The 17,645-nt window shown below is 41.8% G+C and overlaps 1 protein-coding gene across 3 annotated transcripts in view; it reads left to right on the top strand.

Annotated features, from left to right (window-relative positions):
• The window catches only part of F5 (coagulation factor V), a 786,312-nt gene that overhangs the window by 79,485 nt on the left and 689,182 nt on the right, over positions 1–17,645 (top strand). For 2 of the 3 annotated variants that reach the window (XR_015299279.1, XM_086934094.1), the window contains exon 2: positions 3,612–3,706. Coding sequence is in view for 2 of the 3 variants with exons in the window: in XM_086934094.1 (XP_086790220.1) it covers positions 3,612–3,706 (95 nt within the window). In the remaining variant the exon portion in view is untranslated. The remainder of the gene's footprint in view (positions 1–3,611; positions 3,707–17,645) is intronic. The other variant, XM_086934096.1, reaches the window with a different exon arrangement.

Below are 17,645 nucleotides of genomic sequence, written 5' to 3'. Positions count from 1 at the left end.
ACCAACTTGAAGTTGGTGGTAATTTGCGATTTCTTAAGGAAAAATTGCTAAATTGAAATGGTGGATGTATAGCATTTAAGGAATCGCAATTTGCGATTCCTTAAATGCTTACGCAAAATTAAGGAATCGCACATTTTGCGATTCCTTAATTTGGCTATACATTTTTCTTCATATATTTAATTTACCGAATTTTTAGTCGCAAACGCTGCTTTTTTGCGAATCGCAGCGTTTGCGACTATAAATTCCCTTGATACATCTGCCCCATAGTGACTAATGAAAATAAATGTCAAAAACCACTAAAACGTTCAAAAAGTGACATCAGCAGGGTTAAGCTGGCCCTGATTACTGGATCACATACTAATGCGGGCAGATGTCTCCAAACAGGAATCATTATTTCATTTTAATAGGCTAGCAACATGTGCTATATTTGTAGATCACAGACTTTAATACCATATTTTAAGATTGATTCAGTGTGACATGCTATATTAGCTGAATCAGATAGGCCTATACTAATTGGTACCTCAAATTTGATATCAATGTGAAAATGCTGCTTGTGCTCCTTATTGAAAGCTTAGTACACAGTCTACCAATGAATGACTGAGATGGCATTGTATAAAGTGTGGTATACACTCTCTGCCCATATTAAAACCATAGATTGAAAAATGGAAAATGTAGGATGTAGTAGTGAGTTTGATGAGATCAGCTAGCTATAGATTTGCCTGCCAAGGTAGTAAGCAGGAAACACCTGTATTACCAAGGTAAACTTTATGAATTACTTAAGCAGATAGTGGTATGGTTATGTGAAAGAGTGGAGTGTTAGTGGTGAAATAAACAGAAAGCTTGAAATAACCTGAGAATTACATTTAGCACAATGTTCTTTCATAGTGGAGTGGCGCGGCTCACTGGTTAGAGGCAGCAGACCCGTAAGCAGAGAACGGCCCGGGACCAGGGTTCAATTCCCGACGCGGCAGGGTCGTGGACCAGGGTCAAACGGACTCGATAATTCTCACCTCGGTGCCTACTCTAACCAGGGAAAACACTCGGCAACTCTGGGCATTAAGCTTGCCTCATCTCTACAACGGCCCCTCACAGACGCCAGGGATGCCTGGTTTCACCTTGGAGATACCCAGAAAGGGACCATCTCACAGGGAAAACCAGGACGGGTTCCCCAGCGGTCTTCAGCGCCAGGATACTCCTTGGAGTCACAGTGCGCTTTACAAGTACACCCACATTTACATAGTGCATAAGTGTTAAACTTATAAAGTACTTTCCACTCCCTTTCCTTTTTCCATCCCAACCTTCCAAGAAGGTAAATTGTCATGCAATATGACTTAAAATCCATTTAAAAAAAAGGGGAACATGGGAAAAGGCAAAGAGGTAGAGACCCCACAACCTAAGGTCATGAAGGTGTCCTTCAAGTTAGGCCTATCTTGTAGGCTTGGGGGAAAGGGATAGATCAGACCAATCTCAAAAGGCAGACTTAAGAGATTAGTTATATATTAGTAATGGGTCAATAATAAAACTATCAGTATAATTGATTAAATGCTTCCACATTAGTGGTCAACTAATTGCTATAGCAGCATGGAAGTGCCAATTAACTTATGCCATAACATCAGCAATAAATGTTCCTAAATCAAGCTGAATAATCACTCCAACATCAATATTTTTGTTTTGTAAGTGTACTCATTTTGCTCTGAAACTGTAAATTGCTCTGTCGTCAGTAAAAAACATAAGTTTAGCCAAGCTGATTCATACAGAACATGCTGCACAAAGATAGATCATAACTCGGCTCCAGCATACATGTGACCTCTACACAGCAGTTGTCCCTACACGGGCTATCATATAATGGGTCTCAGTCCCATTTGCTGTAATTTTCTTAAAATGTCATGCCTACATCATTTTACATTGTAGTACATCCAACGTTATTCTCATATTCATTTTATAATCATTATTATAGTGAGCGAAGTTGAATAACACCTATTTGTATTTTTATTCTTCCCCTCTGTTTTCGTATGAGTTCAGTGATCCTTGTGATGTTCTATCTTGTCTCATCCTTGGAACCTGAACTGTACACTTTGTTTGTTATTCTTCCTCTGCCTCTAGTTTTTCTTCCTGTGTAGTGTTTTTCTCTTTCTTCCTTGTTCAAGAGGAGATCTCTCCCTCTCTTCTTCAGGTGTCTGGGTGTCAGTCTTGTGTCCAGTTCGCTTCGTGCCTCGTCTTTCCTTCCTTGCTTGCCTGCCTGGCCTATGGGTGTTATTGGGAGTAGTCTTTGGTGCAACTATGTTTTTCTGCTCCTTGTCGTTTCTTTCGCATGTTTACTGTTTTCTTCTCTTTTGTCATTCATTGTTGGAGACTATGGTTCATTTATATTTGTGTATACTTACCCATTGCTTCCACTTAGTTTCCCTCCTACCATCTCCGAGATCGCTCCTTTCTGTAGTCTACTGACCTTACTTTCATTGTTGCATTTGCATTCCTTTCTGCACTGGGTTATTTATTGCTACATATCTTTTAGGTATAGGACCTTTGCTTCCATTTTGTAAGAAAGGGGGATAAGTAGCATCCTACTCATGTTCTTGTTATGCCTTTTACATCCCCTGCTCAGCCAGTGTGTTTGTGTGTGTGCTCACGGAATGTTGGAGTGATGATGGTTTGAAATGTTGGGTGCCCGAGAGGTTGGAAGTGACAGTTGAGAATGGGCTGAGCAGCATGCAAGCTGCTCCTGGTGGGGCTGCTTGAACAAGATCTTACCTACTTGTGCCTATCTACATTAAAGCTCCCGGAATTATAACCTACCTGCCTGGACCTCCTTACTACAGTAACCCGCTGCATGATTTACAACTTTGGACTACTCTAAAAACTTACCGCTCATACATTTGGAAAGCTGTGGAAGTCACAGCTGTCCAGGCATGGACATGGGAAAGCCATGTGACTTTTTTCTCATTGTTATTTCCCAGTGACGAACTGTAGCATACATTAATTCTGCCTTAGGGGAAACTGGTCCTTTGTGCAGTTGCTCATTTTTAATTTCTTTCATGTCTGGTGGAAACATTTTCTTTTTGGGCAGGGCAAACCCCTACCCTGGCAGTCCTAAGTTGGGATCCCCCTGTCCCCCCCTCACCCCCGCCACCCACCACCAGGTAAAGAGATTAACTGCAGCCCTGGGCAGGAGCATAACTCTGGCCAGTTCTATGATGGGAAATTGTACAAAGGGAAGTTTGGGAATGCCCCAAACTGACGTTTTTGAGATGTACCAAACCTTGAACCACTCATTCCCTTGCGTGGGACCTACTCCCATGTGATATTACACTGTTGTGGGGATATGTTCACAGGACTAAATAGACTTACAGTTGCAAGGTCACTGTAAATATCTAGCAATGCTGCCATTAATTAGTGTAAAAGACCTTCTTGGACCAAACATGGCTTTGTGGTGTTGCAACTTACTTGAATGGTGTTTTTAAACCACAGAATCCCTTAAATGTATGAGGCGATGGCTGCTTCAGAAATCTTTGTTTGCACTTTTGTATGTTTTTACACTTTTGGATTTATTACCTAATAACAAATGCAATAATATTTTTGTTATGTTTCTGTTTTTTTCTATGGTTACAAAGAAGCCAATCCAGTTCAAGTATTATTTTCAAGAAAATGGTCTACAGGGAGTTTGAAGTGGACTTTGTGAAAGAGATTCCAGCTCCTGCAATCTCAGGTAAGCACAAAGTCTCAGTTTGTGCCGAGGACCTTTGTCAGCAATCAATAGCAGTCTTGTAGAGTCAAATTTAGTATTGTCACAGTACATACTTTAAAATTTACTAATATAGGCCCTGATGCATGAATTAGTGGCCACAAAATACTGGTCACAAACTGTGACCAATATTTTTGAGAGCAGTAAAGATTTTTAATTAACCAACCCAAGTCCCAATAGCAGAGGCACAGCTAGAGCTGTGGCACCCGGGGCTATCCCTCAGATTGCCACTCCTGGGGGGGGGGGTGCTGGGAAAAAATGACGGCGAGCACTTGAAAGAGGTCCAAGACACATATAGTATTGCCGCTAATAGTTACCTTGATCATGCAAGTTACATGCACATACATGACACGGTCTAAGGCTATACAGTTGAATACACTGGTGACTGGCAGTGCAAAAGAGAACACACAGACTGCATGATCTATTTGGGGACTCAGAAAAACCACATGTGACATCCATCAGAGTGCTAAGTGAACAATTACCTGGTAATCCCCTCAGCACAATGCAAACATGCACATACAGGACACTGTTCAGGGATCCATCATCTACAGCTGACATTAAATGACCATTCAGCATGATCCCCCCATTAAAGCAGTGCACTTTGTGATCTGCATGGTACATTTTCTTTGCAGCAGACACATTAACCCTCTGTGCTACCTTTCCAGGAGTCAACCCTTCCACTAGACAAAACTCTGATCTCTCTCTAGGAAGAACATTAATCACCGAAGTTATCACAACATTTTTATTTTTTCTGAACATTGCTGGAGGTCAGGAAGGAGGCAGCAAGTTTTTTTTAAACCATAATATACTTTCATACACTACGCACCCACCCGAAATAGGTACCCAGTGCAGTCACACTATTTGCACCGCCCTAACCTGCTCAAGGTTCATGTGACCTCAGTGACAGAGTCACAGTGACTGGATCACTGTTGCTCTAGGGTGTGCTGCTTCGTAGGGCTGCTCGCAAGACTGGAGATGAACTTCAGTATGGATTGTGCTGGACAGGCCTTCATGGTTAACCCACAATTGACACTACTAGGGTACACCTGCTTGTGCTAAGACTTCTAAGTTCTAGTGGGGCCTTCTAAGTTCTAGCATGGGCATATGCTCCCTCAGTAGAATGGTCTGGTGGACTGGCCTTGAAGGCTGAACCCAGTTCCCCAGTTCCAAATTCGACAGCTCTGGCCATAGTGCCACATCCTCTCCCCCACTGAATACCATACTGGCCCACTGAGAGAAACTCGCACTGCCTCCAGCTACAACCGAATTGTGCCCGCTATAAACACTTGGAGGTGGCTCAATTCAAATTATGCACTTGATAAGCGTAATATGCCCCCCCCCCCAAAGTAAAAGCAAACACTCATAGGGAATGCAAGATTAAGTAAAGCATGTGAAATGTAAGCAGAAACAACATGGTTACCTTAACGATCTCTCCCGCACTATTCAGAAATCAGCAAGTGGTTTTACCTGAAAAGTTAAGGACATGACTACAGGGTCCTGAAGGGAACCGTTTCAATGTCCATTGCATATATCCTTGCAAAACGTAAGCAGCATGGTTTAAAAAGACCACACCCATAAACACAGAGCCATGGTTCACATTTTGTTTTCCAATCCACCCATCAACCAGGTATTGCTCCTCCAGGAATGGTGCACTTCCCCACCTGGGGACAACAATGCTGTTCAAAGAAAGACAAGAAAACAAAAGTAGCGCTTTACTGGAAACTCTGTAAAGTGAGGCTGATGTATTTGGATGTGAATACAACCAATCTGGCCACTTTGCAACCATTCTGTCTTGCTTTATTTAGTTATGTATTTATTTTTCATATTTAAAACCTTCTATTTCTCTCCATCCCGCTGCACTTTGGGATAGAAAAATGTTAGAAAAAGGGCATTTCCCGCAAGAGTGTTTTTCTTTTTTGGATCCATTTCATAGGGAAGCAACTAAATGAAAGAAGGAAAGAGAGGCTGTGAACCATTTCTTCACGTCATGGTTTTCAGTAAGTGAGGAGCAAGACAGAAAGAGAGGGATTAATAGAAAGAGAGGAGGGGCAGCTGCCAGCACAAAAAAGAGGAGTGCATTGTCAGAGTCCTATTCTTCTCTGCCCGTCCCCGAACGTCCACGAAAGCAAGCCGAGCCTTATCTGAATGCCTTTGTCTGAACCTAAAATAGTGCCGCCTGGGGATGACCGCCCCCAACGCCCCCCCCCCCCCCCCCACCTAGCTACGCCACTGCCTGATAGCTCGGTTTCTTCAAAAGTCGATATTGAAGTGGGTCAGTATCCAACTTAACTACAATTGTTTGCCTTTAAAGGGATGGTTGCAAAAAACACAGTTGATGGACAGAATGCAGAACAATGTCTTACATTCACCCCAGTACAAAGATCTGGGCCTAAATCCATCGTTTTTGTGCTCTCCACACCACCCTAGGTCAGACACTGGCTATATGCAAATCAGCCTTGACCCTGTGTGAATGTTATACATTGTTCTGCATTCTGTCCATCAACTGTGTTTTTTGCAATTTTCACCCCGAGTCAGAAACCGGTCCTTGGATGCTTGATTCCGGTCTAGGAAAGACATGGCTTGGTAGTTCGGGCTGGACTCTTCCCATGAGGCACAGGGTCAAGGCTGATTTGCATATAGCCATTGTCTGACCTAGGGTGGTGTGGAGTGCAAAAAAACGATGGATTTAGGCCCAGATCTTTGTACTGGGGTGAATGTAAGACATTGTTCTGCATTCTGTCCATCAACTGTGTTTTTTGCAATTTAAAGGGATGGTGGCCTGCTGGTTTGTGTAAAAGTTACAGACTCCTAAAATGGTTTGCGTACATTGCTAAAAGCAGTATTTCAGTTACAATCTCTGAATAGTTTTACCAGTGACCAAAAATATTATTATACATCTGGCCCAAAATCTTTCATGCATGACGCTCAAACATAGGAGTGAAGGTCACATAAGGTACTCTAAAATAAAAAGTTATGCAGCAAGTTGCTAAGAAAAACAGAACTAATCGTGAATAGCACAGAACAAAATCTTATGGCACTGAAAATAATTCTTCCTATTTTCCAGCTACATGGCACTTATTTTACCGAACTGATATGTTTGAAAGACAGAGCTGAAATATTACATTTGAAATGAATCCAAGGGATTGACTATACTGAAAATGTGACTCTTTTTGACTGGGAATGAATGAAGAGTCTCCAGTGTGGGGCTTAATGTGGTCATTGTGGTGGAGGCCAAAAATGGGTGGAGTGCTTGTTTTATTAATTCTAATTTCAAGAAATATACAGGCAGGAATACATGTCACTTCCTAACTAATTCAGCCAGATGGTAATGCAATTTGCCTTAGACAGCATGAGTTGGATGTAGTTCCACTGTTGTTCTGGGTGTAGCTGGAATTCTTGTTGTAGCGAAGACTTTTACTGAACCCCCATGTAAAATGTGTTGTATAATTAGGATTTCCTTAGTAATGCAGGATGGCCAGAGTATCTGGCATCCCTTTCTTGTCATAAGAGCATTATACTATAAATGCAAGAAGTAATTCAGCTTTAGTGATGTATGTGCTATATTCCATATAATTGTGTACCTTGCAACATCCCATTGTCGGGTCTTTGGAGATATATCAATGACTACCCAAGACAGTTATACCCAGTTCAATAGATTGATGAGCTGTTTAGTATAGTTCAAATTTGGGCATTTGAAACCCCTGCAGACACTGAGGCCTACAGTTTTTGTCATGCATAGCGAGGGTTTTACACCATATCAAACAAAAGATTTTCTTTCTTCTTCAATTTTTGATAAGATAGAGTGGGCTATGTGCTGAGTGAGCATTCCGAATGCATAACTGAACCTCAGTGTGACCATAATTTTAATGACCTTTGCTGTGCACGATAATGAAAATATCATGCCACAAAGACATTACCTTATCCACTACAATTCTGCTAATATGCCAAGATATTTTACTCTGGCAATACCACTGGCAAGGTATTTTTGATAGAGAATTCTAGTGGGTATATTTTGTCACTTGTCCCAGACGGACTTTTTACCTTGAAAACTCAGAGAACCTGGATATGACATCCAGCCATACTGACATCAAGGTTTGTGGGTTTGCTATTGTTAACATGTAATTGCCATATAGGATGAGTTACAAATCCCTGGCAGTTGTAGGTATTTCCTTCGCTGCTCACATTTTGCACATTACTACCATCGATAGTTCTAATGCCAGGAGTAGTGACAGAAGCTGTTCCTTGCCTTTTGCCTCTGTAGATAGGGGATGGAGCATATGAAAAGCCATTGCATGTGACAGAGGCCATGGGTTCTTGGTAAAATTATTTTACTTTGTTTACAAAACTCAGACCCAGTCCTGCCCTCCACAATATTCGAAGGAGGTACGTCAGCTCCACCCTTTCAAATGCTTTTTCGGCATCTATTAAAAAGGCTATGTCCTGGTCCGGGTCATCTTCCATAATAGCGTTCTCAAATTATGTCTTGGTGATGGATCTGCCACTTGGATTATATGTATCACGCAGGGAATAATGTTCCTAATTTGGTAAGTCTGCACTATGCCCAAAATCTTTATTTTTGAATTTATGAGTGAGACTAGTCTATAATTCATGTAATAAAAAGCATGTTTAGCAGGTTTAGTTATGATAGAAACATTTGCTTTGGTAAATTGAAACCATTTACCACCCATGTCTGTTGCTTCTTTAAAGACCTTATAGAGCAGAGGAACAAGTATTGTTTTTGAACATACATATCTACCTGTGTTATCACGCTATGTCCTTCAGACAGGAATTCCATTGATTTCAAATGTTGACTATGCTTCTCTTGTAGTCTCAGGAGTGTCCATTAATTGTGTTTTGGACATGATTGGATAAAAGCACCCTTTTAAAATGTACCCAAAAGTGAGCACACTGGTGCAGGGTCACCCTCTCGTCCTCGGGTCCATAGACTAACAAAAAGAGAGATGGGCACTGGAGCTGGAGTAAAACAACAAGTTTATTAATCACTCAAGAACCGGACCACGTCCACACAACACTCTCAAGTGTTGTAGGAGGAGGTACTCTGAACTTTGTTGGACAGAAATGGAAAAAACAAGTTTAGAAATAGCTATCAGCAAACAAGGGCAGATGATGACCACTTGGTCAGCAAATAGGGAGGAAGAGCAGGAATGCTCATGGTGGCAGTAAACAGTAAACAGATAACATCTAAGACCAGGTGCACCGGCAGCTACAAACCCCCCAACACGTACATTGCTGAGCCATGTCGAAAGAGGTCAACTAAAATAGATGACACAAGCAGGGTAAAAAGGCAAACAGCAGAGGATGAAAGAATTATGAAGGAAACGAAATGGACACCACAGCCAAAATAGCTGTTGCTTATGCTAATGAAAATAATACACGCTTCCACAGACGACCCTTTTAGCATAAGCTAAGACCTTTTCTGGTCCCTTCTAAGGGGTATGATATACATCGTGAATATCAATTAACATAATTTCACAAATTTCTTGTTCCATTGTTGAACGGGTATTTGCATTTTGAACATTCGTTTTAGATGGTACACAAGTAGTACAAGTGGAAATACAGAGGGAACAGAGCAGTGCTCCACATTGTATACATAAACAACAAGAGAAGATAATTGCAATAATTACGAATAAGGCCGACTATAATTTCAGACCCCATACAGAAAATAAGCTCCAGAACCATCCAGTCCAAGTCCCTGTTCCTAGGTCTTGATGTATCTCAGTGGGTATTTTATGCAGTTTGGAAATGGCATCATAGACAGAAGAGGCGTGGTCAGGGATGAACATGGAACAACTACTCCCAATAATGCAACATGCTCCACCACGATCAGCTAGGATTACATCTAAAACCATTCTATTTTGCAAAGTCACAATTCTCGTGATTTGGCGTTCTTCTATAATATTTCCAAGAGCCATTGCTGTTTGATTAGTCACAGCCTCATCCACTCGGGTCAAGCGTCTTATTTTCCTACTGTTCAAAGCTGCACCAACAAAGTAAAAGTGTCCCAAATTAAAGTCAACATATTGCTGTATTGCAGTGTCAGTTTGATCCACCTCATCATTATTTATAGTTCTTTTGAATCGGTTCAATGAAATGTCATTAAACAATATTTGATCTTTATGATAAGATGCAGGTGCTGAGAATTCAGGGGGAAGCAAGAAGGACACATAGCATATTCCAGCCATCCAATTGGTAGATGATAGTAACCTTTACCTCCACAAATTAAATAAGTGTTATGTGAGGATAGTAAACTGCTATGTTCTTTCCAGTGATATTCAATACTGTAGTACAGCCACTTTTTCCCACTGGGATACTGCCAAATCTGCTCACTCAAAGATTTGCTTGGGCTCTAGTAACAGCGATAACAGGTGGCCCGTTACCCTTGGCCATTCGAGTGTTGGGAAAAACATTGATTGCGGAGGAATTTCCCTTACAATACTCCTCCATTTCCCATACAGTTCCTTTGGCTTATGGGAAGCCTTCGTCATCAGGGTAACAAACCTTGTTTAACTGTACATTAAGTCTTCCTACATCCAGTGGAGCAATATTACTAACAGCAGAGGCCCACATCAGTGCGAACCAGGCTCTACAAGAGCCATTATGTGAAAATAGCAGGGGAATGAGAGGGGTTTCTCCCTTCTTCTGCATTCGTAGCATTATGAGTATGATGCAACATTTGTATGAAAGTGTTATTGAGATTGAAATTCGATGCTTCTTTTCATGATAGGGAAGAGTGAAGTAATAATGTTTTGTGAGGACAGGAGCAGTAGCAGGCAATAAGTTTCGAACTGGAGTTACTTCCTCCACAAACCACATTACCCCAGCAATGATGACAGCAGTCAAAGTCAATCCAGTAATAAACATTGTGCAGCCGCTATAGATCTTTCCAGCATTTGATTTCTCCTCAGGTATGTTCATCTCATCCACAAACAACAAAATAGATGATGACCTAAGGTCCTGGGCAGGCGTTTGTTTCTTCACTAACGTTGAGAAGAGTAGTCACTAAAAGGCTACCCCCTTTGTAGTCTGGCTTTAACCACCCAGGACATTGGCTCAAACAGTCTCTTTTTGCGATGAAGTGTTTCTCTTCCTGGATCAAAGTAGGTGTCTAGCTGCACCAGGGATCATATCGGCCGGGGAAACTTCCTCAGGCCCTTTAGGTGGCGCAGCTCGTCCTCTCTCGGTGACCAGAATGTCGCGGTGATCTGTCAGTACAGCTGGGCTCACAAAAGTATGCAGAATCTTTCGGGAATGTCTGGCGTGGACCCAGTTCTCCTGTTGGTCACTCGGACTGCAGGTCTGATAGCAAGGAGGACCTGCTTTGGGCCACACCAGCGAGGTTCTAAGCAGTTTGTCCGTTGAAATAATTTTGTTAGGATGAAATCTCCAGGCCGCAGATCATGGCCATCATGCTGCGACCTGTCTTGAAGAGCTTCCCGCACCTACTGATAAATAGAAGACAAGCTGTCAATTAACTGGGACAAATAGTCACTCATCAACATGTGGGGAACATCATGTATAGGGCGAGGCTCAGGGACCCCCCAAATATTCATGGGCCTCCCAAAGACAATCTCATGTGGCGTAAGGCTAGATCGTGTATGTGGTATCGATCTGAGAGAAAGCAAGGCTAGGTGCAGTGCATCAGGCCATTTCAAAGACGTGGAAGCCTGTACTTTAGCCAATTTTATTTTCATGGTGGAGTTGTAACGCTCCACCAGGCCTGCTGACTGTGGGTGAAAAGCAGCATGAAATTTCTGCTTTCATGACATATTCTACAACTCGCCCAATGAAGTGAGGTCCATTGTCGCTCCATAGGACCCGACAAACGGCAAAGCAGGGAAAGAACTCCTTTAAGAGAACTTTTGCTGTTGTGAGAGCTGTATTATCCTTCGTAGCATACGTCTCCACCCATTTACTGAAGGCACAAATCACTACTAGGACATATTTCAGACTATTACAGCACTCAAACTGAATGTAGTCCATTTGCAGGACCTCAAAAGGTGCAGATGGTGCCGCAAACCCTCTTGTTGGAGTTTACGTTCCCTTTCCAGGATTATTCTGGAGACAGACCAGACAAGACTGGACTATATTTTTAGCAGTGCTGACAATATCGGGATGATCTAAAACTTGCATGAGTTGTTTTGCCATCGAGGATGCATCAACATGTGCCAGCCCATGTGCCATATTAATCAAGGGGTATAAGTATGCTGTGGGTAACCTCCATTTGGTCATATTTCTATTCCTCCAACAGCCCTCATCATCCAGTGTTCCCTCCTTAGACCATTGGTCTAGTTCGTCAGCAGAGGCAGATTGTTGCATGTCCAGCTCTTCCTGCTTGGCATCATGCCAACGTTCAGCTTGTGATTTAACCACATACATAGATGTGGTGCTTCGCTGCATTGCGGTCTCATAGGCTGTGTGATCCGCAAAGGCATTGCCTGCTCCTATTTTATCAGTCACTTTCTTGTGTACACTACACTTAACAATTGCCACTTTCTTAGGATAGGTTAGAGCAGTAAGAAGATTATGCACTAATTCTCCATGCACTATCTGTGTCCCATGTGAGGTGAGGAAACCCCTTTCTTTCCATAAGCAGCCAAAATTGTGTGCCACCCCAAATGCGTACTGGCTGTCGGTGAAAATGTTGACAAGAAAGTCTGTACTAAGCTCACATGCTCTCGTCAGTGCAATCAGTTCGTCGGCTTGGGCTGACGTCTGTGGGATGAGAGCTGTCTCGACCACTGTCTGAAGTGTCGTGATGGCATAGGCAGCATATATAGTGCCATCAGGTAATTTCAAACATGATCCATCAACCCATAACTCCCCATAACTCCCCATCAACAATAGAGAGAGGAGTAACCTGTAGGTCAACACAACCCTTTGTTTGCTCTTCATTGAGAATATACAGTCATGTGGTTCTTGGGACTGAGCCTGAGTAGTTGGAAATCGTAGTAGTGTAGCAGGATTTAGTGTCAGTTTTCAATGTGATTTTGGGGGCCAAAAGTGTCAATTCATATCCTGTCAAGCGAGCACTAGTCAAATGCTGTGTTTTGGTTTGGTTTAGTAAGGCATCAACTGAATGGGGTACTAACATAAGCAGTTTGTGTGACAAAACTATTCCTTCACTCTGACGTATAGATACAGCCGTTGCTGCCACCGCTCGGAAACATCCAGGCAGCGCATGAGCGACTGGGTAAAGGACAGATGAGAAATATGCAAAAGAGCGTTGTTTATCACGGTATATCTGTGTTAATACCGAGAGAGCACAACCTTCCCTCTCGTGTTTATAGAGTGTGAAAGTCTTAGTGTAGTCTGGAGTTCCTAATACTGGTGCAGAGCAAAGAGCTTGGCGTAACTGTTGGAAGGCACTCTGACATTCAGCAGTTCATGGGAGGGGCATTGGAGTGTCTTTAGTCAAAAGGGCCAACAAAGGTTTAATACTGTGCGAAAAACTGGGGATCCACTGCCTACAAAAAGAAGTAAGGCCAATCAGTGCACGGACATCCTTCTGAGTACGGGGCAAAGGAGTATCTAAAATGGTCTGAATGCGATCTGGTGTGAGTGCACAGGAGGTGACCTAAATAGGTAACCTTCTATCTACAATATTGCAATTCCTTTTGCGAGACTTTGTGATTATGGGAGGCAAGAAATGATAACAATAACAGTGTTCCTTCTTCACACTGCTCAGGGGTATCTGCAGCTAACAAGATGTGGTCGACGTATTGGATAAGGGCCACTTCTTTTGGTACCGGAAAATAATCAAGCTGTCTTTTTAATGCCTGACTGTAAATGCTAGGACTCCCTGTATAGCCCTGTAGAGCTGGCTATGCAGAACCGGAAGGATCTATTTTTCAATGTAAATCCAAACAGATAATGGCTTTCAGGGTGAATGGGTATTGAGAAAAATTCGTTTTTCAAGTGGATCACCGAGAATGTAGTGACAGTGGGAGGGACCATAGTAAGTAGGGTTGTGATATCAGAAAGTACCGGATATTGGGGCACTACAATTTCATTAACCTCCGGCAAGTCAGTGTCTTTTTTCAAAATAGGAAGGATAGGGCTACTGCAAATATTATAGGGGACTTCTTTCAATACCCCCACTTTGATCAAATCCTGAACAATGTGTTCTGATGCTTCTTCACCTTCTCTGGATATTTTGTATTGTGGCAAACGAGGCAGTGTGACACCTTCCCTTACTTGAATATGCACAAGTGGAATAACCATTTGACCCACTTCAGTATCTGATTACAGAGTACAAGGAAGGGATGCCAGAACGGCATCCTTATTGATAAGACAGGTCCTCTCAACCATTGGGTAACTGTCATTCAAAATAACATACACACCTTCCGTAGAACAGCGTATTGTAGCATGAAAATATTTAAGCATATTGATACCCACAATGTTGTCAAGGCCAGCGAGGATAGGTTGACAAGCAAGGGGGATCCTCCTTACATTTTAAGTTTCACCCTAGCTGAACTTCATTTTCAACTCCCCCTCACTTCACATCCCTACCAAGGTCCAACGTGATAAGTACACTGTTGCTTCGCTCAACAAGGAAACTACAACCATCATTGTCCAATTACCAATCCTTGGAATCAAGTGCGTTCTTGTGTTGCCCGAGTTCCACTAAATTAAAAAGTGGATCACAAATGTTTGCAATCTATCCACCCCCATTGTAGTCATGAATGAATGCACATTAATTGATCAATTAATTTAAATGTTTTCAATATATTGTTGAAATAATCAAGATCATTACAATACATTCACATTTGAAGTAGGTGTAAAGACCATTGTAAAAACAATGATTTTACCCAAAAAAGAAGAAAAGGAATTTTAAAATAACCTGTGACATGTTAGTAAATTACATTAAAAAGTCCATTAATGCAATAAAGTAGTGTTGTTGAAGTGGGTGTACTTGAGTGCACATACTCCCACTCCCACTATGCTGTTACAATAATTATCAATAACTCTTGTATCCTATCTTTTCTAGAGTTGTTATAACACTTCCAAGTAAAACTGAAAGGAGCAGTATAAGGAGGAGAGAAGGCATCTAATATAAAAAGAGCTTTAAAATGCAAAACTTGGTCTTTTTATCCTTCTTTACCCCATTCATTCCCAATGGCTAAAGTGGCAGTCAGTATAAAGCAAAAGAGCAAGGCAGATTTCAGCAGAAATTTGTTCTTCAGATGTTTCTTAATTACGTTTGAAACTGTCTATCAGTCTTCCTTGTTGGCTTAGATTAGTTGATTCTTAACTGCAATTGTGAACTATTTGCTAGTTTCACTTTTTAATTGAGTCATGTGGTCACCCATAGCAGCTCACAGAGTGGGTCTGTATGACTGCTGCTGAAGATTTTATTCCATAACTGTGAGATTTAGATGTTTTTCTTTCTTTTCTATTAAAGTTAGAAATATGGTAATCAGCAGCTCAATTGGATGTTGGAACCTTGATTGCATGAGGGCAGGTTCTTATTTTGAGCAATTTGAATAGTGGGTTTAAGAGCCGAATTCTCTCCTGTCTCCGAGCAGGTGCACAAAAGGTGCAATGATGATTCGACATAGTATCCACAGAATCAGCGATTGTTAGCTAGATATTTTGGTTATTTGAAAAACCTAGAGAGCTGACTGACCAGAAGGACGGGTTTACTTTGAAGAGTGTTGCAGGGAGGCTGTTTGAACGCAGGGCTTCCTAGTTGTTCCTGTTGTGAATAATTATTTTACTCTGCTTATCAGTTTTTCATACTTCTGGGCCCTGCGGTGCTTGGTTATGTTTTCTTTGTTTGTCAATAGGTGTCCCTGCTTTGTTAAAAATTGAAGTGACTAAAGCTAGGGAACAGTTATCTGCCTCATTATTCAATACTGACTGAAGAAAGTTATTTAATGGGATATATTACTTTTTTTTAGCACTGGCTGGTTGTGGGCCAGGGGATTAATAAGACTCCATAATTTTTTGAGTTGCCTTTCTAAGAAGCATTGAATAAATAGATGCACAGTTTGTCATGGGCGAGTTTCACTGTTGCTGTATATGTATATATATATATATATATATTCACTGAAAAAACCATAGGTTTCACACCAGTTATAGTTTGGAATTAGCATTTAAAAAACCTATTAAATTCACTGAAAAAACCATAGGTTTCACACCAGTTATAGTTATCTGGAAATTTTACTCGCATAAAACCATTGAAATTCCCACGTTATAGTTAGTTGGACTCACTATAACTTGTGCGTGCAATGCACTGCTGATGACGTCCCATATTGCATCACTCATGACATGGTCAACGAATATACAATATAACGAATGGTATATTGTATAATTATGTAATCATATTTTTTATATTTTTACTTTTTTAAATTTTTTTTTATTTTTTTGCCACGGAGCGCTCCCGGGGCGCGTACCGGGGAGCGCCCCGGTCAGCGCAATTTTGCTGCGCACCCCGGGGCGCGTACCGGGGAGCTTCCCGTTAGCGCTATTGCCGCGAACGAAAAAAACATCATGACGTTTCGCGCAGTCGCGTGATGCGTCATATGACGAACTGCGTAAGCGCACCCGGAAGCACGCGATCGCATACGATCACATAACGTCTCGACGCGCTTACGCCGCACGCCCCGGGGCACGTAGCGTAAGCGCGTCAGGTCATGTGATCTGAAAATAACACTTTTCATTGGTGCAGATCAGTTTTGGTTTCCAAATGATGAAAGCCTGGGTCATGTGACTTGAAAATAACACTTTTCATTGGTCCAGAACAGTTTTGTTTTCCAAATGATGAAAGCCCCCACCTTTTTTCCTTATTCTGACTTTGTCCTTTGACTGAGGAAGACCTTTTTGGAGTTCTATCGCTACTCTTTACTAGTTTGAAATGGCTACATTAGCAGCAGCAGCTGGAGGATCTGCCCCACCACCACCACCACCACCATCTAAAAGACCACCAGAAGATTACATTGGTGGTCAAGAGGATGAGGAGGAGAATGATGAAGAGGAGGAACAGAGAAGGGAATTCCTGCCTGAAAATAAACAGCCCTACCAACCAAAAGAGCACTTTATTTGGGAGTTCTTCAAAATCCCAAGGGGTTTTAAAAAAGTCAACGCTGCAAAGGTGACTTGTTTAATTTGTGATGCTCAGTTGTCCAGGGGGAACCCTAACAAAAAGTATTCCTTCGGGAATCATACAATGATTCGCCACATGATGTGTTTGCATCCAAACAATTATTCTAATGCAGAGTTAAGGGACCTCTGCAGTAAGCTACCCCCATCAACGTCTAGACCCTCAACATCAAAACAACCCACTCCAAATATTGTAACAAGACACTTTGCTATGGTGAGCAAAGTATCGAACTTATCATGGTTGCTGGTGATAACCATAAGTGTCCAAGAAAACCCTAAATGTTCCTGATTTTTTTTTTATTGCTCCTGTTGAGCCATTTACAATTCCCTGTTTTTTGTTTCTCCCCATAAAAAATACAAAAAAAATATAAAAGTGTTCAGAAAAGCCAAAAAAATAAAAAAAGTTCCAAAAAACAATAAAAAAATAAAACAACAAAAAGAATAAAAAAACAGTTCTTTTTAGATCTACCTCAATTTATAAAAAAATGCAAAAAATTTTGAAAACTCTCATTCTTTTTTCCCTATGGTACGCTCCCCGGTACGCTCCCCGGTGCGCGTACCGGGCGCGCAAATCGAAAAAAAAAAAGAATTTGTTTTTGCCCCGCGGGGCACTTTTATGACCCCCACATCAAACCTAGGGTGTCAGGGGGGGTCTACTCTGCCCCCTTATGGTCATTTCCCCCTTTGTTTTTCCCACCTCTTGTGTCTCGATTCTACCGAGACACAAGATGGCAGCCGCTCCGGACTGTTTGGAATGTTTACAGACACCCGAGAGCCAATC

The sequence above is a fragment of the Lissotriton vulgaris genome, chromosome 8 (assembly GCF_964263255.1).
Source record: "Lissotriton vulgaris chromosome 8, aLisVul1.2, whole genome shotgun sequence".
In the NCBI taxonomy this organism is placed as follows: Eukaryota; Metazoa; Chordata; class Amphibia; order Caudata; family Salamandridae; genus Lissotriton; species Lissotriton vulgaris.
Note: the sequence above shows the minus strand (reverse complement) of the source record. Positions and strands in the feature narration are given on the sequence as shown.